The 26,978-nt window shown below is 40.5% G+C and overlaps 2 protein-coding genes across 8 annotated transcripts in view; one reads left to right on the top strand and one right to left on the bottom strand.

Moving 5' to 3' along the window:
• The window catches only part of VPS13D (vacuolar protein sorting 13 homolog D), a 295,192-nt gene that overhangs the window by 217,976 nt on the left and 50,238 nt on the right, over window positions 1-26,978 (bottom strand). For all 7 annotated transcript variants that reach the window (XM_053575043.1, XM_053575036.1, XM_053575039.1 and 4 more), the window contains 4 exons: window positions 23,147-24,178; window positions 16,160-16,250; window positions 13,040-13,166; window positions 11,115-11,295 (listed from right to left, as the gene is read on the bottom strand). In XM_053575043.1, coding sequence (XP_053431018.1) covers window positions 11,115-11,295; window positions 13,040-13,166; window positions 16,160-16,250; window positions 23,147-24,178 — 1,431 coding nt within the window. The remainder of the gene's footprint in view (window positions 1-11,114; window positions 11,296-13,039; window positions 13,167-16,159; window positions 16,251-23,146; window positions 24,179-26,978) is intronic.
• On the top strand, window positions 21,667-22,892 carry LOC128574471 (RNA-binding protein 4B-like). Its single transcript, XM_053575046.1, has one exon. It carries the CDS (start codon window positions 21,765-21,767, stop codon window positions 22,200-22,202), a length of 438 nt encoding a protein of 145 aa, XP_053431021.1. The 5' UTR covers window positions 21,667-21,764; the 3' UTR covers window positions 22,203-22,892.

The raw sequence follows: 26,978 nt of genomic DNA, 5'->3' as shown, positions 1-26,978 counted from the left end.
GTAAGCTAGTTATCTGAAAGGATTGATAAAACTGATAAACTCCTAGCTATATTAATCAAGAAAAAAGGAAGGAAACAAAAACTGCCAATATTAGGGGCGGCGCCTGTGGCTCAAAGGGGTAGAGCGCAGGTCCTGTATGCTGAAGGTGGCAGGTTCAAACCCAGCCCTGGCCAAAAAAAAAACTGCCAATATTCGAAAGGGATGGGGACATTACTACAGAACTTACAGATATTAAAAAGGCAACCTATAAGGGCAGTGCCTGTGGCTCAGTGGGTAGGGCACCAGCCCCATATACCAAGAGTGGCGGGTTCAAATCCAACCCCGGGCCAAACGGCAACAAAAAAATTGCTGGGCATTGTGGTGGGTGCCTGTAGTCCCAGCTACTCGGGAGGCTGAGGCAAGAGAATTGCCTAAGCCCAAGAGTTGGAGGTTGCTGTGAGTTGTGATGGCATGGTACTCTACCAAGGGCGACAAAGTGAGACTCTATCTCTAAAAAGAAAAAAAGGTAACCTATGTACAGTAATAACATATAAAAAGCCAACTACCCAGAGCTAACATTATATTTAATAATGAGTGAGTGAATGTTTTCTCCTACAATCAGGAACAAATCAAGAATATCCAGGCTAAACAATTCTCTTCAATATTGTACTCGAAGTCCTAGTCCATTTGAAAAGGCAAGAAGAAAAACATAAAGAAGAATATAGGTAAGAAAGGAAATAGTAAAACTCTCTTATTCACAGATGATGTAATGATTTATGCAGAAATGCTAAAGAATCTAAAGAACTAGAATAAGCAAGTTTAGCAAGATACACAGTCAACAGGTCAAGAAACAAGTCAATTGTATTTCTTATACTTTCAACATACAACTGAATGTTGAAATTCTTGAAAAATGATATCATTTACAATAGCACAAAAAATCTGAAATACTTAACAAATAAATTTAACAAAAGAAACATAAGACTGGTATACCCAAAACTACAAAACATTGCTAAGAGAAATTAAAAACCCATTTACTTTTTTCTTTTCTTTCTTTCTTTTTTTTTTTTTTTTTGGAGACAGGATCTTACTCTATTGCCCAGGTTGAAGTACAATGGCACCATCACAGCTCACTGCAACCTCAAACTCCTGGGCTCAAGAGATATTCTGAGCTCAGACTCCTGAGCAGCTAGGACTATAAGCCTGTACCACCACACTCAGCTAATTTTGTTTTTTAGAGATAGGGCCTCACTATGCTGCCCAGGCTGGTCTCAAACTCCTGGCCTCAAGCAATCCTCCCACTTCAGCCTCCCAAAGGGCTGAGATGATATGTATGAGCCATTGCACTCAGCCAAAGACCTATTTAAACAGAAAGATATACCATACTCAAGAATCCAAAGACTTAATATTGTTAAGATGTCAAATCTTCACAAATTGATCTACAGATCCAATACAATCCCAACCAAATCTGTAGCAGACTCTATTATAGAAATTAAGAAGATGACTCTAAAATCCATAGGAAAAGCAAATACATAGTAACTAAAAATAGCAAAAACAATTTTTAAAGATAGTTTTTTACAATGTTAAACATACAGTTACCATATGACTCCAATTCCTCTCCTAGGGTTTTACTCAAGAGAGACAAAAATAACTATACAAAACAGCCCCAAACTGGAAACCACCCAAACGTCCATCAAGTGGGCAAGTGAATGAATAAATTATGTTATATTCAAACAATGGAATACAACATAGCAATAAAAAAAACTGCTGATTCTTGCAACACGGAAAAATCTCAAAAGTGCTATTATATGTAAGAAGCCAGACACAAATAACTACGTATTATATGATTTCACTTATAGAATTCCTTTAAAAGGACAAAATTACAGTGATAAAAAGCAGTCCAATGACTACTAGGGTACAAGGATTAGGGCAAAGGAACTAATTGCACAGGTACATGAGAAAACTTTTAGGAATGACAGAAATGCTCTAACCATTGATAGTGATTGTGTTACAAGACAGCATATAATTATGAAAATTCACTGAATTGTGCAATTGAAATTGGATGATTTCATTTTATGTAAGTTATACCACAATAAAGCTAACAAAAATACAATATACTAATATAACAAAATATTACACAATTATTCAAAATGTTATTATTTAAGGATTAGGAAATGTTGCTCATATATTGATCAGTAAAAAAATAGATTACAAAAGTGAGAACAAGACAATACTTTAAACTTTCTACCCTTTTGCTTATTCATATTTTTCTATCTCCTACAGAAAAAGTATTACTTGGCTCGGTGCCCATAGCACAGTGGTTAAGGCGGGCCACATACATGGAGGGTGGCAGGTTCAAACCCAGCCCAGACCAGCTAAACAACTACAACAAAAAATAGCCAGGCGTTGTGGCAGGCACCTGTAGTCCCAGCTACTTGGGAGGCTGAGGCAGGAGAATTGCTTAAGCCCAAGAATTTGAGGTTGCTGTGAGCTGTGACAACACGGCACTCTACCAAGGGCAAAATAGTGAGACTGTCTCAAAAAAAAAAAAAAAAAAAAAAAAGTATTTCTTTTTTTGTTTTCTTATTTTTTTGTTTTTTTTCTTTTTTGAAACAGTTTCACTCCATCGCCCTCTGTAGAGTACCATGGCATCACAGCTCACAGCAACCTCCAGCTCTTGGGCTTAGGCAATTCTCTTGTCTCAGCCTCCCAGCAGCTGGGACTACAGGTGGTGCCACAATGCCCGGCTATTTTTTGTTGCAGTTTGGCCTGGGCCAGGTATGAACCTGCTACCCTTGGTATATGGGGCCAGTGCCCTACTCACTGAGCCACAGGCGCCACCCTGTTTTCTTAGTTGATAAATAAAAATTGTATAAATTTCTGCTGTTTTCTAAAAATAGAAAAATATAACTCTATAATATAAAGGTGTTAAGTTAGAGAATTTAAAAAATACTGTTTCCATTTTCTAACTGTACCTGACTTGTCAATATTATATATCAACTCGTACCTACTCTGTTTGCCTTATTTTTAGGTAAATTGGAAAATTACAAATTAATTCATTTTTATTTTCGAAAATTTAGAGGAGAAAGACACACAAGTAGAAGAAAACTGAGATCACCTATAATCTCACCTATAGAGATAAATACTGCTACCATTTTGGCATTTTAACATAGAGTGAAGAGTCTGAACTCTGATGCCTGACTTAGTTTTTTCCGTTCTTTTTTTTTGTTTGAGACAGAGTCTTACTCAATGAATGCCTTGGGGCTGAGTGCCTGGCATCCTCATAGCTCACAGCAACCTCAACTCTTGGACTCAAGCGATTCTGTTGTTCTAAACCTTGATTATGATTGTGTTACAAGATGGCATATAATTCTTTTTCTTTTTTTTTCCACTTTGTCACCATGGATAGAGTGCTGTGGTGTCATAGCTCGCAGCAACCTCAAACTCCTAGGCTCAAGCAATTCTTTGCCTCAGCCTCCCAAGTAGCTGAGACTACAGGCGTCCGACACAACACCTGGCTATTTTTTATAGATGGGGTCTCACTCTTGCTCAGGCTGGTCTTGAATTGGTGAGCTCAAGCAATTCACCCTCCTAGACCTCCCAGGGGGCTAGGATTACAGGCGTGAGCCATCTCGCCCAGCCAGCTAATTTTTCTATTTTCAGTAGAAACAGGGACTCACTTCTGCTCAGGCTGGTCTCCAACTCCTGAGCTCAAGCGATCCTCCTGCCTTGGTCTCCCAGAATGCCACAATTATAGGTGAGCACCACAATGCCAAGCTTGACTACCTGAGTTTGAATCCCCACTCTAGCCACTTAATTATCTTGATCATCTTAGTTAAATTGTTATGTTCTCTATGACTCAGTTCACTTATCTGTAAATTGGGAATAATAACAAGCCCTACCTCAAAGAGGATTAAATGAGAAAACACACCTAACATACTTGGAGGTGAACATATGTAATAGATATAATTATTATCACATCAACAGCATATCCTTTCAGTCTTTTTTTCCTATAAAGACAGCTCTTTATTTTTTAATTTTTTTTTTTTGAGGCAAAGTCTCACTATGTTGCCCTTTGTAGAGTGCTGTGGAGCTATAGCTCACATCAACCTCAAACTTTTGGACTTAAGCAATTCTTTTGCCTCAGCCACCCAAGTAGCTGGGACTACAGGCACCCAGCACAACACCCAGCTATTTTTTTTGTTGCTGTTGTCATTGCTGTGTAGTTGTCCCAGCCTCAAACCCGCCAGCCTCGGTGTACATAGCCAGCACCGTAACCGAGCCAACTACTCTATTTTTTAAAGTTCAATATATTAACTTACAGATTGAAAAATACTATAACACTTAATGGCATCCTGGATAGCTAGTGTGTGTGTGTGTGTGTGTTGTTGGGAGGCAGAGTCTCACTTCGTTGTCCTAGGTAGAGAGAGTGCCGTGGTGTTATAGCTCACAGCAACCTCAAAATCTTGGGCTCAAACAATTCTCATGCCTGAGCCTCCTGAGTAGCTGGGACTACAGGTGCCCCCTACAATGCCTGTCTATTTTTAGAGACGAGGAGTCCCTCTGACTCAGACTGGTCTTAAACCTGTAAGCTCAGACAATCCAGCCACGTCGGTCTCCCAGAGTGCTGGGATTACAGGCAGGGCCTCCCAGAGTGCTGGGATTACAGGTGGGAGCCACTATGCCCAACCTCAGCTCTTGTATTTTTAACATGCCTTCAGTTATATGTTAATGGGAAAAACATTGAATAATAAGTCAGTCAAACGGAGTTAAGAGTTAGCAGTATTTTCCCACCTATAAAATGAAAGAAACACACCTACCCACCACTACCCCATTAGGTATCATCATAACTAATTATCTTTTTTCCTTCCGGTTTGTATCCTCCCACTAAAATATAAATTCTACAAGGGCAATGGCCTTGTCTTTCTTATTCTGTACTCTATTCCAGACACCTGTGAGATGGCATGATATATCCATCATTCATAAATAACCAAAGAAATGAACAAAAAAAGACTGATGTAAGAATCAAACAAGATAATATATATGAAAGCATTTTGAAAACTCCAAAGCATCATTAATATAAATAATTACTACCAAGTGTACAGCATACTTATTTTTGCTATCTCTATAGTCCTATAACTTGTCACTGGTCACATAGCTTATGGTGGCAAAACCGAGATTCCAGATTCTTGTCCCATGATTTATAAGTTGTATTATTACTTTGCAACCAATATCAATTGCCTAGTAAATAAAGAAGTCTAACAAATATCACAAGATACATGTAAATGGAAGACATAAAAACTTTACATCAGACCTTAGGGGTAAAACAGAAAGGAAATAATTTATATCTGGCCAAATGAAATCTGATCCAACCAATACTCATACTTTTAAACATCACGATTAAAAAGAAATTTAAAGTCCCACTGCATCATTATTTATAGACATAAGAAAATGTAGTAATAAAAATGCAGCTATGGGCAGCGTGTGTAGCTTAGTCAGCAGGGTGCCAGCCGCATACATCACGGGTGGCAGGTTCAAACCTGGCCCGGGCTAAACAACAATGACAACTACAACCAAAAAATAGCCAGGCATTATGGTGGGCTCTTATAGTCCCAGCTACTGGGAGGCTGAGGCGAGAGAATCGCTTAAGCCCAAGAGTTGGAGGTTGCTGTGAGCTGTGATACCACGGCACTCTACCAAGGGCGACAACTTGAGACTCTGTCTCAAAAAAAAAAAATCCAGCTATGGTACCTATAACCCATGGCAAAAAATTTAAAAGAAATAAAAATCCAAAAAAAAAAAAGAAAGAAAGAAAATAAATAAAAATCCAGCTACAGCTACAAGTCAAATACATCTATCACCAATACAATAGTTTTTTTGTTTTGAGGGGTTTTTTTGAGAGAGAGTCTCACTATGTGGCCCTCAGTAGAGTGCCTTGGTGTCACAGCTCACAGCAACCTCAAACTCTTGGACTTACGCAATTCTCTTGCCTCAGCCTCCCACGTAGCTGGGACTACAGGCACCCACCACGGCACCCAGCTATTTCTTGTTGGAGTTGTCATTGTTGTTCAGCAGGCCCTGGCCGGGTTCCAACCTGCCAGCTTGGGTATATGTGGTCAGCGCCCTACCCACTGAGCTACGGGCACCGCCTTAAAGAAAGGAATTTGAATCTCAAACAAAATAGCCTCTTAATCTTATCAGCAAATAAAAGTAAGTCTTTAGCTCCCTCTACAAATCTAAGTAAGTCAAACAGCTGGGATTACAGACTCTTGAGAAGATCAGCTTTTCTTCAAAGTCCCCATACTTAGCAATGCTCAACACAGAAAGTCATTCCTTCAACCTCCTACTTGTGTTATATAATTCCATAAAGCAAAATTTAGATTTATCTTTAAACTCTGCTTAACCCAGGAAGTTAGACCCATTATTCAATAATGCATAAGTTATCTCATTTCCTAACCCAAATGATTCACCACAATATTATAACTTACTACCACTTAAATCACATATGTAAAAACAATTGTTTTAAATGTATGTAACAATTCTAAACAGATAACACTTAGAAGAGTTACACTGACAGTCACAAAATATTCATCGCTCTGAATAAGCAATATTATTTATAGGAATCAATCATAATACAATCAAAAAGTGGAAAAATTCACTTCTGTGAAGATATTCATGGAAGCATTAGTCATAAAAATGAAAACCTAGAAGCAATCTAAATGTCTTATTTTTAAAGTTAAAAAACAAGAAAAGTGTTCAATAAACGAACTTAGAAGGTTATACAGCTAGTACACAGGATAGCTATGAAAAATGCAAAGCAAGGCTGGTCTGAAGGCAGTGAGTCATCTCACTTGACTGTTCACAGTCGGTTACAGATTGAACTCCTTGGTCTACTCTTTCCCCCCTTCTCATTACTGCACTTGACTAGTCTTTTTTTTAATTAATTAATTTATTTTTATTGTTAAATCATAGCTGTGTACATTAGTGCAATCAAGGGGTACAATGTGCTGGTTTCATATACAATCTGAAATATTCTCATGGAACTGTTCGACGTAGCCTTCATGGCATTTTCTTAGTTATTGTATGTAGACATTTGTATTCTGCCTTTAGTAAGTTTCGCCTGTACCCATTCTAAGATGCACCGTAGGTGTGGCCCCACCCATCACCCTCCCTCCACCAAAATCTCCCTCCTCCCTTCCTTGTGCACTTGACTAGTCTTAAAAAAAAAATTTTTTTTTTTTTTTAATGGGCAGTGCCTATAGTTCAGTGGGTAGGGCACCAGCCCCATATACCAAGGGTGACAGGTTCAAACTCAGCCCCGGCCAAACTGACACGAAAAATAGCAGGGTGTTGTGGCAAGTGCCAGTAGTCTCAGCTACTCGGGAGGCTGAGGCAGGAGAATCACCTAAGCCCAGGAGTTGGAGGTTGCTGTGAGCTGTGATATTACAGCACTCTACCCAGGGCAACAGAGTGAGACTCTGTCTCATAAAAAAAAAAAAAGAAAGAAAGAAAAATGCAAAGTAAGATGAAAAGAGACTCCTAAAAAGGCTAAGAAAAAAAGCTAGATTCCAAAAGCATATGCATAAAATTATCACACTTTACTGTATATACTATATGCTATTCCTTCAAGTTTTCCTGAAAAGCTTGTGTAGGCCATAAATGTAATATCACTTTATGCCCCAATAACTGCTCCAAAGTAAAAGGTCTGACAGTACAAGTGTTGGCAAGGATATGAATTAAAAGCAATTCTTTTTGTTTTTGAGACAGAGTCTCAAGCTATCCCTGAGTAGAGTGCCGGGGTGTCACAGCTCACAGCCACCTCCTACTCTTGGGCTTAAGCATTCTCTTGCCTCAGCCTCGGAAGCAGCTGGGACTACAGGCACTCGCCACAACGCCCGACTATTTTTTGGTTGCAGCCATCATTGTTGTTTGGCGGGCCTGAGCTGGATTCGAACCCGCCAGCTCTAGTGTATGTGGATGGCACCCTAGCCACTTGAGCTACAGGCACCAAGCCAAAAGCAATTCTTATACACTGCTACTGGAAGAATATAATTGAGACACCTGTTTTGGAAAAAAAAAATCTGCCATTATTTGGTATAAGTAAATATGCGCATACCCTATGGCCCAGAAATTTCACTCTGTGGTAGCTCAGAGAAACTCTGACAAATGTGCTCCGAGAGTCATAGTACACAAACGCAAAACAATGTAAACAATGTTTACAAATATTCAACAAGAAAAGGAATAAATCATCTGTGTTATACACACAATGAAAGGCAACAGTGAAAACTGCATGCTATCCATATAACAATATGAATGGATCTTGTTAACACACTAAGTGAAAAAAAAAAAAAGCAAGCCATGGAACATTAAATACAATTTAATATCATTTTTATAAAGACCAAAAACAAAAGATATTGTTTAGGAACTTTTGTTTTTCATTTTAAAGGGATTTAACAGACCTAAAAAAATCACAAGAGTAGTTATTTGAGGAGTTGATAGGGGAATGAGACAGGAAAAGGAACACAGATGTGGGCATGAAGTAGTTTTAGTAATGTTTTAATCCTCAGTTTGGTGGTGGATTCATGGGTATTAGTTTTATTATTATACTCTGCAAGTTATATGCATGCTACAGATAATCTGTCAAAGACATATTACTTTTTTTTTTTGAAATAGCATCTCACTCTGTCACCAGGTCTAGAGTGCTCACAGAAACCTCAAGCAATCCTCCTGCCTCAGCCTCCTGAAGGACTGAGACTACAGTTGTGCACCACCAGGCTTAGCTAATTTTTCTATTTTTAGTAGAGACAGGATCTCACTCTTGCTCAAGCTGGTCTCTAACTCCTGAGCTCAAGCAATCCTCCCGCCTCGCCCTCTCAAGACTGCTAGGATCACAGGTATTAGCCACCAGGCCCAACCATATTACTTTTTTTAAGTTTCAAAGAGAGAAAAAAGGTTATATATTCCATGATTATAACCATAGAAAAATGCATAGAAAAAAAAGGAAACAAATTAAAATATAGCGGTGGTGCAGAGAGACGGTAAAATAGTATGATTCTTTTTTCTGGATTATCTGTAATTTGATTTTGCTACTTTTATACTTTTAAAAAATGCATTTTTTAAAAAATGATACACATAAGCCGCGAGTAGTGGCTCACACCTATAATCCTAGCACCCGAAGTGGGTGGATTGCCTGAGCTCACAGGTTCCAGACCAGTCTGAGCAAGAGCAAGACCCTGTCTCTAAAAATAGCCAGGCGTTATCTTGGGCGCCTGTAGTCCCAGCTACTTAGGAGGCTGAAGCAAGAGAATCGCTTGAACCCAAGAGTTTGAGGTTGCTGTGAGCTGTGACGCCACAGCTCTACCGAGAGCAACGAAGTAAGACTCTGTCTCAAAAAAAAAGATATACATGAAACTGGTAATATTGGTTGCTTCTAGGGAAAGAAGAAACTAGATCATAGAGGAAAAGGAACTCAGGAGATATTTCTTCAAAAGCCCTTTTTTACTTTGATACTCTACCAAATCAATATTTAACGTAGTAAAAAACCTATAATATAAAGTCTAATTTTTCTAAATGTTGCCACTTTAAAGATAGTTCTAGGCTTGGTGCCCGTAGCTCAGTGGTTAGGGCACTGGCTACATACACCGAGGCTAGCGGGTTCAAACCCAACCCGGACCTGCTAACCAACAATGACAACTACAACAACAACAAAACAAAAAAATATCCAGGCATTGTGGTGGGCACCTATAGTCCCAGCTACTTGGGAGGCTGAGGCAAGAGAATCGGTTAAGCCCAAGAGTTGGAGGCTGCTGTGAGCTGAGATGCCACGGCACTACCAAGGACAACATAGTGAGATTCTGTCTCAAAAATAAAATAAAATAAAGACAGTGTCTATTTCTTAAATTGTAATCTTCTACCTAATAAAATTTTTTTTTTTTTTTTTTTTGTAGAGACAGAGTTTCACTTTATTGCCCTTGGTAGAATGCCGTGGCGTCGCACAGCTCACAGCAACCTCCAACTCCTGGGCTTAGGCGATTCTCCTGCCTCAGCCGCCCGAGTAGCTGGGACTACAGGCACCCGCCACAACGCCCAGCTATTTTTTTGTTGCAGTTTGGCCGGGGCCGGGTTTGAACCCGCCACCCTCGGTATATGGGGCGGGCGCTCTGCTCACTGAGCCACAGGTGCCGCCCCCTAATAAAAATTTTAAAAGAAACGTAACAAATAACTTTACAAATAACTACCGTCATTATTTTCTACAGTTCTCAAGCTGCACCAAGACCCCACAGGATGCTGCAGTCCTAGTGCTGCCAGAATATTTTACATTTTTGAGAGAAAAACATCTGTCAAACACTGCACAAACTAGTTTGAGGTAATTCACATTCAATATGAGAGCATGCTATATTTCATTCATATCTTTGCAAAGCTAGGTCCTCAACAATTCCTGTGATAAAAAGGAAATACAACAAGAAAAAAATGTGGAAGAGAAAATGAGGGTTGTGGTGTCCAAGTTGATTCCAAGGTTGAGAAGTTATGCAGTGTCCAAAAGGCACATATATCCTACTAGTGATTGCCGTTATTCAAGAATGAAATAAAAACATTATCCTTTCAAATTGTTATTTATTTTCAAACAACTAGCAATCCTAAGTTGTTAAGATACATGCACTCACTAAGTTATTTAGTTAGACTTAAGTAAATGGAAATATCACTAGTTCTTTCTTTTGGCCTAGGATGTGCCATGAAAAAACGACTAAGACATCAAGAGTGTCATGAACCAAAAGGTTTGGGAACGTGTAAAACTGCATTTGGAAGAAATTCAATCACTTTCCAAGTAAAATATCCTGACCACTAAAGTCTTAAAAGGGACCAAAAGTCTTAAATGTCACTTGTAAATTTCCTTTCTCTTTTTTATAGAGAATTAAAATTAACCTTTACATATACTTAAATAATATGTTACAAAAAATAAGGAATAAAGCTCTCCAATTACAGTACAATTTCTGCAGATAATCTGCCACATGAAGGACTTATTAATAAGCATAAATTACTTTTATTTTCAGTGGGTTTCCAGATTTATTTCTAGAGGCTTAAAAGTTCTACTCATCAGTCAAACTGGAAAAGCAATTTGGAGAAGCAAGGCTACCTACCGTCTGCCCTTCAATGGCAGCTCGCTGGCGCCCTAAGACATCTTGGAGCTGAGTGAAGTGCTGAATGAAAGCCACCACCTCCGCCTGAAAGCGCTGAGTATGCACATACTGCACAGAGGCCATCTGGAGGCTCACTCGAATGTCATATTCTCTCCGGAGCAGAGGGTCAGGCCGACCATACCTAGGAATAAGGATAAAAATGTTGACTCAGCAAAAAAACCGCAAGTATTTGAAGGAATCTTGGGTTGATTTGAGGGCTTCCCTAAAAAAACAGCTTTAATTATTAAATAGAAATCCACAATTAGGTGGATTATTAATTATTTTTATTAATAATTATTATTATTTCCAATAATTATTTTTATTAATTATTATTATTATTATTTCCAATAATTAATTACTCCCTATGTATGCTTCTGCAACATGCTGAAGATGTTAAATAAAGAGTTCGGTGTGATAGCCAGGGCTATAAACAGGTGGGCGGCTCCAACTCTGAGATCACTCAGAGGCCACCCGAAGGCCTGACCTCTTTTCCCTGACTTTAAGGAAAGATGGAGAGCTCTGGCACACTCTGTTCCTGGCAAAGATTCTAACAAGATGGACTTGAAAGTAAGACCATGAAATAATTGATAAAGAAAATTAGGCATCAGAACCAATGATTCTGGGCAAAACTATTTTCTAGAAGCAGAAAGAAGTCTGTTTACTTTAGTGAAATGTAGGTGAAGAGTTTTGGAATCTATATTTAAAAATAAATTAGAAGTCTTTTAGAAATTGTTTTGTAATTTAATAGAGCATAGTGCCATAATAACCAATTATTATAAAGACACATAATCAACTCACATTGCAGAGCACCTTTTTTGTGCTAGCCAGAAAATTAAGAGTTTTACATTAATTATCTTATTTATTATAGAATCATTCCACTGTAGTATGTAATATAACCAAATCAATCTAAAAGAAAAAGGTCTTCAGACATCTTTCACAACAGTTTTTCTCAACCTTGCTTAACACTAGTATGTGGAAAAAAACCTAGACCAATTAAATCTGAACATTTAGGAGCAGATTTGAACATCTGTATTTTCTAACATCTTTCAAAAAGGTTGAAAACCACCATCTTAAACTCTCTATCTTCCAAAAAAGCATTTTTTAATAACCTGATAAGCCTAAAGATACTTTCTAAAATCTAAAACAGAATCAATTCCCTATAGATCATATTTATAAACTAAAAAAAAAAAAAAAAAAAGTATAATGCAAATTAACATTCACCTCACCAACAAAATTCACAGGTTAAAATCATTCCAGAACTTGTAAAGCTAAATGAAAGCTTAGAAATTGTCTAATTTCTTAATATTTAGATAGGAAAACTGATGTACAGAATCTAAGTGACTTGCCTTAGGTCACACAGCAAGTATATGAAAGCCCAGACCTTTTAATAATCAGAATTATTTCTATCATACCCCAATGTGTTTATGAAGCCTGAGTAGCCTACTTCAACACAGATCCATTTTAATGAAACTTAATGTAAGTCAGGAAGGACAACTTACAACAGATCTATTCAATTTTACCTAAGAAGGTAAATTTTTTTTTTGTTGTTGAGACAGGGTCCCATCCTATGCCCCTGAACAGAGTGCAGTGGGCGTGGTAGCTCACCACAACCTCAGATTCGGGCTGCAGGCACCCCGCTGCCTCAGTCTCCGGAAGCCGGTGGGATTATACGCGCCTGGCTGGGTTTTTCCATTTTTTTCATGAGTCTCACTGTCGCTCAGGCGAGTCTCAAAACTCCTGAGCTCAAGCGATTCTCCCTCCTCAGCCTCCCACAGTGCTGGGATTACAGGCGTGAGCCATTTATCTTCACTGTTTAGCCAACAAGAATTTGAAACAGCAGTGATTATTAAAAAAAAGACAAGTGACATGAACATTGATATTTTTACTTGAAAGTCTGAAAGATGAGTGCCTCCTCTCCACTTGTAGTAAACCGTTCTCTGTAGAACTCTCCATGGGATGTGAGGTCACTTAGAGACAGGCTCCCGATGCTTCCTTGTAAGGCCAGGTCTCCCTCTAAGGATGTTAAATATAGAAGACATTATTATGTACCTTTTTTTGGTCAAACACCTTAAATACGTCTGGAACCAAAACTGATATATACATGCCATAGGCTTTCATTTTATAATTAAACTAAATGTCAAAAATAATTTTTCATATTCTAATATATACCCAGTAAAATATTCTATGTAATACTTCAAATTCTCAATTCTCAACCTCAATTTGGGGTTTGAAATAATACAGCAACATTTATAAAAGGAAAAAAATTAAAGTAAGCCTGGTAAGGTAGGCTTATGCCTCTAATCCTAGCACTCTGGTAGGCCAAGGCTGGAGGATCACTTGAGGTCAGCAGTTTGAAAACAGGCCAAGCAAGAGCCGGACCCTAATCATACAAAAAAATTTAAAAAATTAGCTGGGCATGATGGCACATGACTGTAATCCCAGCTATTCAAGAGGCTGAGAAAGGAAGATCACTTGAGCCCAGGAGTTTGAGGTTGCAGTGGGTTATGATGACACAAAAGCACTCTAGCCAGGGTGACAGAGCAAGATTCTGCCTCAAAAAAAAAAAAAAAACTTAATGCCAACACAGTGTAAAGGAAAAGTGGTGGCTCATGATTGTAATCCCAGCACTCTGATAGGCTGAAGCAGGTGGATCACTTGAGCTTAGGAGCTAGAGACCAACCTGAGCAAGAACGAGACCCTAGGCCAAGCCCAGCGGCTAACACCTGTAATCCTAGCACTCTGGGAGGCTGAAGCGAATGAATTGCCCTGGCTCACAGGTTCAAGACCAACCTGAGCAAAAGTGAGGAAAAAAAAAAAAAAAAAAAAACCAAATAGTTGGGCGTTGTGGTAGACGCCTACAGTCCCAACTACTTGGGAGGCTGAGGCAAGAGAATCACTTGTGCCCAAGAGTTCCCTTTACATATACTTAAATGATATGTTACAAAAAATAAGGAATAAAGCTCTCCAATGGATGCTATGAGCTATGAAACCATAGCACTTTACTGAGGGCAACAAAGTAAGATGCTGTCTCTCAAAAAAGAAAAAAAAAAAAAACAAGAACGAGACCCTGTGTCTAAAACTAGCCGGGCATTTGGCAGGCACCTGTTATCCTAGGTACTCGGGAGGCTGAGGCAAGAGGATCTCTTGAGGCCAAGAGTTTGAAGTTGCTATAAACTATGACACCATGGCACTCTACTCAGGGCGACAGAATGAGACTCCGTCTCAAAAAAGAAAAAAATTTACCTACAAAGTTGCATTAGAAAAAAAATGCCAGTTTTGCTATTATATCCTCCTACATAAAACCATGCCCTCTGTTGGTAATCCCCCACCCCAACCCTCGTATGACAGCATAAAGAGACCACAGAGCAGTGTTTTTCAATCTTTTCTATCTCACAGCACACTTGAACCTATAGTTAAACTTCCATGGCACACTTAAATTATGTTGATCAAAAAGAATATAAAAAGGAATATACTTCCTATGCTTTGAACTTCTTCCAAAGTTCACAAAGTTGTTATAGTCCCACCTACTCAAGAGGCTGATGAAGGAAGATCACTTCTGAAGTTATACAAAAAGAGTATAACAATGGCTCGGAGCCCGTAGCACAGTGGTTATGGTACCAGGCACATACACACAGGCTGGCAGATTCGAACCCAGCCCAGGCCAGGTAAACGACAACAACTGCAACAAAAAAACAGCCAGGCATTGTGGCAGGTGCTTGTAGTCCCAGCTACTTGGGAGGCTGAGGCAAGAGAATCGCTTAAGCCCAAGAGTTGGAGGTTGCTGTGAGCTGTGACGCTACGGCACTCTACCAAGGGTGACAAACACTGTCTCAAAAAAAAAAAAAAAAAAAGGGCGGCGCCTGTAGCTCAAAAAAGTAGGGCTCTAGCCCCATATACCAGAGGTGGTGGATTCAAACCTGGACCCGGCCAAAAACTGCAAAAAAAAAAAAAAGAGTATAGAAAGGAATATACCTGGGCGGTACCTGTGGCTCAGTGGGTAAGGTGCCGGCCCCATATACCAAGGGTGGCAGGTTCGAACCCAGCCCCAGCCAACTGCAACAACAACAAAAAAATTGCCAGGTGCTGTGTCGGGCACCTGTAGTCCCAGCTACTAGGGAGGCTGAGGCAAGAGAATTGCCTAAGCCCAGGAGTTGGAGGTTGCTTGAGCTGTGACGCTACGGCACTCTACCCAGGGCAACAGCTTGAGAGTCTGTCTCAAAAAAAAAAAAAAAAAAAAAGCCAAAAAAGGAATATACCTTCTATGCTTTGAACTTCTTCCAAAAATATTTTAATTAATGATCTTTAAAAATTTTCATGACACACCTAAGATCCTCTCACAGCACACTGGTGTGCCACCCGGGTGAAAATCACTGCTCTAGAGTAAATATATTCCCTGGTTTCCCAAACACAGCTCCAGGTATGTGATTTTTTTCTTTCTTTTTTTTTTTTTTTTAATATAAACAGGATCTCGCTCTGTCACCTAGGCTGGAATTCCAGGGCTCACAGGATCTTCCACCTCAGTCTTCCAAGTATATGAGATTACTGCTGGGATTACCAGTGCACCCAGCTAATTGTTAAATTTTTTATAGAGATGGGGGTCTCACCATGTTGCCCAGACCAGTTGTATGTAATTATTAATAATGCCCTCTTTCACTCTTAAAAATATCCCAATTCAAAAAAAAAAATTATATAGCCTCCCTACAAAGAGTTTGTTAAAAATACAAATAGATGCTAAGGCCCCATGCCAACCTACTCAATCAAATTCTTGGGATGGAGACAGGAGAAGGGATGGGGGAGGAGGCTGTGCCAGATAGCTGCATTTTCAACAAGCTATCCAAATGATTCTATCCATCATCCAGCATTTGGTAACCACCATCAGTCATGGCCAGACCAATGACCACATGCCACTTAGCCACACCTTACTTAGCATGGGAGGACAATCAGATTTGTAATCAGGACATCCAGATGCTGACCAGATTTTGCAAGTTTGATTTCTCCCCACTTACCAATCATTTCCAGGTGCGCTACTAATTTGGACACATTTGCTTTAGCAAGCTCACTGGTGGTCTTATTCAGGACAAGAGAGAGTGAATGAACCTGGGAACAGAGACGATAAAGCAAGGCAAGTATTAGTGGGAAGAAAAGGTATCTTTCTTTTTTTTTTTTGACACAGAGCCTCAAACCATTGCCCCTGGGTAAGTGCAATGGCGTCACAGCTCACAGCAACCTCAAATGCCTGGGCTTAAGCAATTCTCTTGCCTCAGCCTCCCAAGTAGCTGGGACTATAGGCGCCTACCACAATGCCCACCCATATTTTGGTAGTTGTCACTGCTATTTCAAACCCAGGCTGGATTCAAACCTGCCAGCTCTGGTGTGTATGGCTGGCACCTAGCCAGAAAAGGTATCTTTCAATGGAACAGCAGAGCAAAATCAAGGAAGGTACAGAAAGGCTCAAGAAATGTGAAAGTAAAGCTTTGAATGATGCCAACTTCACTACAGCTTTCTTAAGATAGACAACCATAGGCTTAGCACCTGTAGCTCAGCGGCTAGGGCGCCAGCCACATACACTGAGGCTGGCGGGTTTGAATCCAGCCTGGGCCTGCCAAACAACAATGATGACTACAACCAAAAAACAGCCAGGCATTGTGGCGGGTGTCTATAGTCCCAGCTACTTGGGAGGCTTGCTTTGTCTATTCTTGTTAGTGAAATGATTCACATTATAAAATATTTTTTCTCATTTTGGCCTTCATGGTTAATATTGCACAATTCTATAACTCAAACAGATTCATTAAGGCTTATCTTAAGAAATATTTCAAAGCAAAATAATGGATATGTGGGCGGCACCTGTGGCTCAGTGGGTAGGGCGCTGGCCCCATATACTGAGGATGGCGGGTTCAAACCCGGCCCCAGCCAGCTAAAATAGCGATGAGAATTGCAAAAAAAATAGCCAGGAATTGTGGTGGGCGCCTGTGGTCCCAGCTAGTTGAGAGGCTGAGGCAAGAGAATTGCTTAAGCCCAAGAGTGGAGATTGCTGTGAGCAGTGACACCACAGCACTCTACCGAGGGTGACAAAGAAAGACTCTGTCTCAAAATAAAATAAAATAAATAATGGATATGATTTAGAATACTATTTAAATCCTTTGAACAGCTCTTCCCCTAAGTGGCCTGAGGTGACCTGTGAAAATGGTTCGCTATTCACTTGACCCAGAAAACCCCACAAAGTCATGCAAGTCAAGAGGCTCAAATCTTCGTGTTCACTTTAAGAACACACGTGAAACTGCCCAGGCCATCAAGGTTATGCATATATGAAAAGCCACCAAGTATCTGAAGGATGTCACCTTAAAGAAACAATGTGTACCATTCCGATGTTATAATGGTGGAGTTGGTAGGTGTGCCCAGGCCAAACAGTGGGGCTGGACACAGGGTCGGTGGCCCAAAAAGAGTGCTGAATTTTTGCTGCATATGCTTAAAAATGCAGAGAGTAATGCTGAACTTAAGGGTTTAGATGTAGATTCTCTGGTCATTGAGCATATCCAAGTGAACAAAGCACCCAAGATGCGTCGCCGAACTTACAGAGCTCGTGATTGCATTAACCAATACATGAGCTCCCCCTGCCACACTGAGATGATCCTTACTGAAAAGGAACAGATTGTTCCCAAACCAGAAGAAGAGGTAGCACAGGAGAAAAAAGATATCCCAGAAGAAACTGAAGAAACAAAAACTTATGGCACGGGAATAGATGCAACATAAAATAAATGCAAATAACAGTAAAAGGAAAAAATAAATAAATAAATAAATCCTTTGAACAAATATTTAACAGAAGCCCCTGTTGACCAACTGGGGACCTCACCTAGCAACCATAATCCACGATTTTCTTTCGAAGGAACAATTACATGCGTAAGCAAAAAGCAAAATCCTGCTTTGGAAGTAGTATTCTTTGTAACAAATTCTATAATACAACACTGTAATTATAACTACAGTCTAAAAGGTCATATATGTCCAGGATTTAAGTCAGATCTCAAGAAACCTTCTTTGCTCTGAACACCATCACTAGGGACAAAGCACTGACAAGGAGACTCTGGGAGGCCAACTCAGGCAGATCCCCTGAGCTCACAGGTTCAAGATCAGCCTGAGCTACAGCAAGACCCCATCTCTAATAATAGCCAGGCATTGTGGTGGGTACCTACAGTCCCAGCTACTCGAGACACTGAGGCAAGAGAATAGCTTGAGCCCAAGAGTCTGAGGTTGCAGTGAGCATCACTCTACAGAGGGGTGACAAAGTAAGACTCTGTCTCAGAAAAAAAAAAAAAAAAAAGAAGAAGAAGAAAAGGAGTGAGGGAGGAAAAGACTGAGAGCAGATTCGATCTCAATTCACATGCACTACTTCCAAGTAGCAGAGACCATGCCCCATGCCCCTTTACCTTCATTGCTTCCCACAAAGCAGGTGCTCAGTAAATGTTTGGTGAGTAAATGATTGGAAGAAAAAAAGATGGGGGAAAAAACGGAAAATAATAGGAGGAAAGAAAGAAGAAAAAACATTTCTAGAAGAAGAAGAAAAAAAGATTATTATAGTTGGAGCAATGACCCTTTGCGGTATGATTTTTGACACAGACCACAGAAGGATCTCAAAGCAACAAGATCATCATGAAGGGGAGAAATAAAAATCCCTCTAGCCATTTAATCACCAAAAGAACGTAAATATTATGTCTAAAAACGCTTTTGTTTGGAGGAAGCTGACCATCACACCCGAACCCACTCTTACTACATAGCACGAATCTCAGTCACTAAAGCAGGACAACCAGACATCATCCGCCTCTGGCTCAATGCAACAGGAAGCACTGAGCACTATTTTCTCACTCTGATCAAGTCTCTAGAACAGTGATTTCCATGGTGTAAGCAGCAAACTAGTGTGCCTCAAGAGGATCTTAGGTGTGCCTCCAATTTTTTTTTTTTTTTTTTTTTGAGACAGAGTATCATTCTGTCACCATGGGTAGAATGCCTTGGTAGAATTCACCGTACCTCATGGCAACCTCAAATTCTTGGGCTTGAGCAATCCTCTTGCCTCAGCCTCCCAAGTAGCTGGCACTACAGGCGCCTGCCACAACATCCAGCTGTTTATAGAGATGGGGTCTTATTCTCGCTCAGGATGGTCTCCAACTCCTGAGCTCAAGGGATCATCCTGCCTTGGCCTCCCAGAGTGCTAGGATTACAGGCATGAGCCACTATGCCCAGCCTGTGCCTCAAAAATTTTTAAAGATAGGGCAGCACCTGTGGCTCAGTGGGCAAGGTGCCAGCCCCATATACCAAGGATGGCGAGTTCAAACCCAGCCCTGGCCAAACTGCAACCAAAAAATAGCTGGGCGTTGTGGCAAGCACCTATAGTCCCAGCTACTCAAGAGGCTGAGTCAAGGGAAATCGCTATGCCCAGGAGTTGGAGATTGCTGTGAGCTGTGGGATGCCACGACACTCTACCGTGGGCAATAAAGTGAAACTATCTCTACAAAAAAAAAAAATCTTTTTTTAAAGATAGGCTTGGCGCCTATAGCACAGTGGTTATGACGCCAGCCACATACACCATTCAAACTCAGCTCGTGCCAGCTAAACAACAATGACAACTGCAACCAAAAAATGGCTGGGTGTTGTGGCGGGTGCCTATAGTCCCAGCTACCTGGGAGGCTGCGGCAAGAGAATCCCTTAAGCCCAAGAGTTGGAGGTTTCTGTGAGCTGTGACGCCACATAGTGAGACTCTGTCTCAAAAAAAAAAAAAATTTTTTTTTTTAAAGATAAATAATTAAATTATTTTCAGGCTTGGTGCCTGTAGCACAGTGGTTACAGAGCCAGCCAGCCACATACTGGCTGGTTCAAACCCAGCCCAGGCCAGTTAAACAACAATGACAACTGCAACAAAAAAATAGCCAGGCATTGTGGCAGGCACCTGTAGTCCCAGGTACTTGGGAAGCTGAGGCAAGAAAATCCTTAAGCCCAAGAGTTTGAGATTGCTATGAGCCGTGACACCACAGCACTCTACTGAGGGTGACATAGTGAGACTCTGTCTCGAATAAATAAATAAAATTATTTTCAGAAGAAGTTCAAAGCACAGTAAGCATATTCTTTTTTTTACTCTTTTCCTTGATCAACACAATTTAAGTGTGCCAGGGAAGTTTAACTATAGGTTCAAGTGTGCCATGAGATAAAAAAAAAAGTTGAAAAACTGCTTTAGAGCTAACTTCCATTTCTAAAAATAGAGGATAAAAGAGGAAGTCAAATAGTGAAACAGGCAAAAAGAAAAATCTAGAATGCAGACACTCTACAAAGGTACTGTCACAAACACAAGAAGTCCAAACGCATAACTAAAGCCTCTCTGGTCTCCATTCATCGTGCTGACCCAAGGTACCAGAAGCCGCAGAGGACCACAAAGGCATGCATTCCCCAGACACCATGCAGCAGAGTTAAAACGGTCCCTTTCCAATTTTTCTCCCTTGAGACTACTTCCACTTCTAGGGGAATGAGGCATACTGCCAGCTAGGAAAACAAGAAAAGAGCAACTGGACAAAATGTGATTCTTCCCCCTGATTTCTTCCCAAAGGAAGTGCAAGCCCACATGTGTTAAGACATATAGGCAAGAAACTTCATCCTCAAGGCACACAAATGTAATCGGCCCCTGCAAGGGGTCGTAGGGCTTTGGACTGAAGCTCGTTACAATAGGCCTACGGGCTCCCAAATGGTCAATTCAGCTTACCCACTTTTACGTCTTATTGTTCAATTACACAAATCAGAATAGCCTTGTATTCAAATGCAGTCATTTTTTCATTTGTTTTTTGTTTTAATATTTACAATATAAGTACCAATGATTACTGATGGTAATCCATGTAATAGTAAAAATAGTAAGAGCTACCGTGGGCAGCGCAAAGACCTCACCTGTATTGCCTCTTTAAATCCTTACAATGACCCTTTGATGTAGGCACCATTTTATTGATAATAAAATTGAGAGGAGAAGGTAAAATAACTTTCCCAAGGCCACGGTGAAGGTACCATGTTCAAACCCAGACAAGTCTAACCACTGACACTTCACTCTTAAGAGCAATACGACAGGGTGGCGCCTGTGGCTCAAGGAGTAGGGCGCCGGTCCCATATGCTGGAGGTGGTGGGTTCAAACCCAGCCTAGGCAAAAAACCACAAAAAAAAATAATAATAATAATAATAAATAAATAATAATAATAATAATAAAGAGCAATAAAACAACGTCCTGAGAGAATGGGGAGATAACAGTAAAACCCATACTTTAAAGTTACTACCATGTACTAAACACTTTGCTAGGTGCCTTACATCCATTACGCCATTTAGTTACCTTAATGAGATGATGGAAGAATAGGAAACTAAGGCTCAGAGAAGCAAATTAATTCCACTGAATTAATAGAGCACAAAGGAAAGACAAGATAATTAAACCAATTATTTCCCTGCCTCCAGAGGGGATTTACACTAAAACCTTGTCCAAAATAGTAATATCGGCCCGGTCGCGCCGAGGCTCGAGCGGCCGTCGCCATTTTGTAGGGTTCTCTCTGACGCGGGAGCCGCCGCCACCGCCGCCGCCACCCAGAGGCTCTTGTCAGGATGGTGAAGCTGTTCATCGGAAACCTGCCCCGGGAGGCCACAGAGCAGGAGATCCGCTCACTCTTCGAGCAGTATGGGAAAGTGCTGGAATGTGACATCATTAAGAACTACGGCTTTGTGCACATAGAGGACAAGACAGCCGCGGAGGATGCCATACGCAACCTGCACCACTACAAGCTTCATGGGGTGAACATCAACGTGGAAGCCAGCAAGAATAAGAGCAAAGCTTCAACCAAGTTACATGTGGGCAACATCAGTCCCACCTGCACCAACCAAGAGCTTAGGGCCAAGTTTGAGGAGTATGGTCCAGTCATTGAATGTGACATTGTTAAAGATTATGCCTTCGTACATATGGAGCGGGCAGAGGATGCAGTGGAGGCCATCAGGGGCCTTGACAACACAGAGTTTCAAGGTGAACTGCTCTGGGGGCCTGGGTAGCAGAACTGAGTGGGGCGTAGCTCAAGAACAATGGCAAGAACATAAGACTGTGGGACTGACGGGGTGGTCTCTTCTATTTTAGGTTATATTTACCACTCTTAAACATAATTTACTTTGGGGAAAGCAAGTTATTTCCCCTTTTCAGGTTTCCTAAGATGTTCCTCAACAGCTGTGTAGAATCACATACTGTGGTATGTTACTTTATCCTGCAGGCTTCATTTATTTGTGTGCCGTCAGAAGTTTTATCTGCCTGGGCACTGAGTCCTTCATGGGAGATGGGAGGATAAAAAGGTCTGTTTACCTGCTTCGTTTGCTATGACCAGGAGTCTTAATAGTTGAAGATTGAAATGCTTATTAACATTTGTATTTTTTACTGCCTTGGGTGATGGGTAGTGGTAGAAAGAAAGAAAAAAGAAGCTGAGGGGAGTGGATTGCCTGAGCTCACCGGTTCTAGACCAGCCTGAGCAAGAGCAAGACCCCCATCTCTAAAAGTAGCTGGGTATTGTGGTGGGCGGCTGTAGTTCCAGCTACTCGGGATGCTGAAGCAAGAGAATGGGTTGAACCCAAGAGTTGGAGGTTGCTGTGAGCTATGACATCATGGCACTCTACTGAGGGTGACAAAAGTGAAACTCTTGTCTAAAAAAAAAAAGAGACATTGAGAGAAACACCTAATAATACAGATCTGGTGAGTGTGGAATTGGGGGAGTCTTATTTGGGTGCTCAAATTTGTTCACTTTGTAGACTAAACAAGCAGAGTCTAAAAAAAAAAAAACAAAATAGTAATATCTACCCTTTTGTAACAGACACCCCATAGACTACACAGCTCTTCTGCCAACAAGAGCTATTTTCCAGAGTAAATCCAAATTGCTAATATTTAAAAAAAGAAAAAAACAAACAAAACAAATTCATCATTAAAACTTAACAGAGCCAAAAGGAACTGATACCTTGAGATCCAGCTTGGTGTTCACAGGATCTTGAAGCTCAGACTCTATTAAAGCATTTGCTTCTGACTTGATGTTTTGTAGAACGTCCTCAGGTGGCACCTTCACAGCATGGTTGTCTGCAGTGGAGCCAATTCCAAAAAAATCTAGTATCACGACCCAAGTTTGCAGTGTGATCAGCACATCCAAGCAGTTAAAATCAACATCAATGTTCCGGTTAACTCGACCATAACTAGAAGAGAATTCTGGATGTTTCTTATCTACCAAAAATATATTGATGTGGACCAAGGAATCATCAAATTTACTCTTTCCAGTGGGTATCTTGGGCTCATCTGCTGTTGGAGAAGGTGGGGGGGTCAGGGGATAGTCCTCATCTTGGACTTCCTTTTGCTTTTTCCGGGATGAGGAGGTGGGTCTTTGATACAACTGAAAGACATTAGGAGCTTCTTCCATGTGGGAAGGGAGAGACCGAGGCATATCAGGATATTCCACATTGGATACTGAGGGGCAAGACTGAGAAAGATACTCTTTTTGTGCTAAACTAGATGGCTTAGGAGCTCCTCGAGACACCATCAGGTTCTTATATTTGGAATCTGGATTCTTCTCCAGTAAGTCTTCCATCAGCAGAGAACGCAGGGCAATCTGAATGGATAAAGTCTGAGGGTGGTCTTTACTGAATTCCACCTCAAAATCCTGAAATTTTAAGCTCACAAGACCTTGGGCCCCCAAAGTCAGATCTCCACTCAGCTGAACCTGAAGCTCTGATATACAAAAGTTGGCCTGAATCTGAGTAAAGGATTTGACTTCTTTCAAAGACAAGGACTTTTGAGAAGTGTTGGAAAGGCTAGAGTGGCTGAACAATCCATTTTCCTTTTTTTCAACAGAAGGTTCTCCACAAGAACTGAGGGAAGGCAGAGGAGAATTAGGGCAAGGGGAGGAGGTAGCACTGGCTGGAAACTTATTCAGATCTTCGCTGTACACGAGATTGTCCAGTGTTTGTAAAACCTGCTCATACACATGCTTTGCTAACACCACCTGTATTCAAAGAGAAAAATTCAGTTACTCCACTGCTATTATTAACTGCACTCAGATGCAATGCCAATAAATTTCCACTTGATATTATTTATGGGGTTTCCCCAAGAGGTTGTAAGTTAGTTGACAGCAGGACTATGTCCTTCATTTCTTCTCCGTCCTTACCTCTTTCTGCCTACTTCTATTTGCACAGCCCTCCTCAGTACCTCACAGAATAATCCACATACAGCAGTGTTCAGAAAGTGCTGTGTATGCCTGCACCAGCAAAGTCATTCTTTCTACCCCACAAAAATAACTGCAGAAATTGAAGACAATACTGCCAAAAGTCTAATGTGGTGTCTAATTCTAACGACCACAGTATTAAGACACAAGACTCATGGTTCTATAAAACTGGCTGATCACCACCAATTAGTGTAACAATTAGTAACAATTAGTGCTGTTAGTACTTTCTAGGTTATAATGATGATGGTCCATGATTAGTTATGTTTCATTTCTCCCTCACTTTGTTTTTAATTACTATTTCCTATTAACAATGTTTTCAGGCAAGCTTTTTATAGTACTTAATTAAGAGCAATTTTTAAACAGAGGAATTCCAACCAATCGATACAGAAATAATGATAGAAAGTGACAGTTTTGTTACCCTAATTAAGTAATAAATCCCATCAAAGTTCATCAGTGGAATAAACCAGTATGTGAATGACTGACAAGGAATTTAACAATGGAGAGGTCAAGGTTCTTGCCACCTAAATACAATTTGCAATTTTAGCATCAGTTAAGAGAGAAAACAGACATTGCATGCCTCCAAAATAATGTAAAACAGTGTGTACAGAACCACCATTCTACCCCCAAAATAAAATATGATATCAAAGAATTCTCATTTATCTTGTAAGCCATGATAATATCATTAGTTATATTAAAAGATGCATATAGTTTTAAGAGAAACAATCCAAACATACGGGGCAAAAATGGCATGAAAATCTGGGATTTGCCTTAATATTTTGCCAAAAATCAAAAGAAGATGAATAAAACAAATATATCAAAATGTTCATAAATGTGTAATCATGTGATGGTTACATAAGAATCATTAGACTATTAGTTTATATATGTTTAAACTTTTTTTTTTTTTTTTTTTTTTTTTTTTGTAGAGACAGAGTCTCACTGTACCGCCCTCAGGTAGAGTGCCGTGGCGTCACACGGCTCACAGCAACCTCTAACTCTTGGGCTCACGCGATTCTCTTGCCTCAGCCTCCCAAGCAGCTGGGACTACAGGCTCCCGCCACAACGCCCGGCTATTTTTTTGTTGCAGTTTGGCCGGGGCTGGGTTTGAACCCGCCACCCTCAGCATATGGGGCCGGCGCCCTACTCACTGAGCCACAGGCGCCGCCCTATGTTTAAACTTTTTTTATTTTTGGAGACCACGTCTCATTCTGTCACCCTTGGTAGAGTGCCATGGCATCACAGCTCACAGCAACCTCTAACTCCTGGGCTTAGCAATTCTCTTGCCTCAGCCTCCTGAGTAGCTGGGACTACAGGCGCCTGCCACAACGCCCGGCTGTTTTTTGGTTGCAGCTGTCATTGTAGTTTAGCAGGCCTGGGCTGGGTTTGAATCCGTCTGCCTTGGTGTATGTGGCTAACGCCCTAACCACTGAGCTACGGGCACTGAGCCTCAAAATAAACTATTTTTAAAGAATTAAATTATTAAATAGTATTCAATATCAAGTATTAAGAATAATTTAAATAATTATCTGAAAGAACTATTTTACAATAATCAAAAATTACATTTTAAAATTTTTCATTAAAACAACAGTAAGTCTGCTACGACTTCAGCAAACCAAAAAAAAAAAAACAATAAAAACAAGGTGGCTCACACCTATAATCCTAGCACTCTGGGAGGACGATGCAGGTGGACTGCTTAAGCTCAGGAATTGGAGACCAGCCTGAGCAAAGACCGTCTCTACTAAAAATAGAAAACCAAGCTGTAAAAAAAAAAAAAAAAAAAGAAAGAAAAAGAAAACCAAGTTGTACATTGTGGAGGGCGCCTGTAATCCCAGCTTCTTGGGAGGCTGAGGCAAGAGGATCACTCAAACCTAAGAATTCAGGTTGCTGTGAGTTATGACACCACGGCACTCTACCTAGGGTGACACAGAAACACAAGAGGAACCAACTACTGCCCAAGACTATGACCCACTGTCCTAAAATCCTTCCTGTCCTTGTTTTATATGGTAATGCCCTTTGCTCTGCTCCCTAGGAAATCAGAAAAAAATTATACTTAAGAAAGGAAAAGGATAAAAGGTGTACACACACACACAAAAAAAATACTGATCCTGGCCCATTTCATTTAGAGAGGGCAAGACTAATTCTCCCTTGAAAGGATCTGTCAATAGCTCAGATAATCACATTGTTTTATAGGCTTGGCCAACTATGTCAAAAGTGTGAAGAGGGGGCAGTGCCTGTGGCTCAAAGGAGTAGGGCGCTGGCCCCATATGCCTAAGGTGGCGGGTTCAAACCCAGCCCAGGCCAAAAACAGCAAAAAAAAAAAAGTGTGATGAGAATTATATCCTCCTGGGAAAGGAGACTCTGACTTTTTAAGCAATCATTTCCCCATTTCTGCAATGGCAATGAAACTAAGGATCCACCATCTTCCTCTACACAACTCACCTCTCCTTCACATGAAGAAGGCTAACAAGACTGATTCCTCATGGTAAAAGGATTCCATGTTTATTTGACCAAGTTGTCAACAATGGTTGTATGCATTATTGATATCTCTTTCAATTTATATACTTTCCTTCCAACATTTAATATA

This window comes from Nycticebus coucang, chromosome 22, assembly GCF_027406575.1.
Source record: "Nycticebus coucang isolate mNycCou1 chromosome 22, mNycCou1.pri, whole genome shotgun sequence".
NCBI lineage: Eukaryota > Metazoa > Chordata > Mammalia > Primates > Lorisidae > Nycticebus > Nycticebus coucang.
Note: the sequence above shows the minus strand (reverse complement) of the source record. Positions and strands in the feature narration are given on the sequence as shown.

Coding starts and splice junctions, on each gene's coding strand:
- LOC128574471 (XM_053575046.1), top strand. CDS start 21,765: ATGGTGAAGCTGTTCATCGGAAACCTGCCCCGGGAGGCCACAGAGCAG.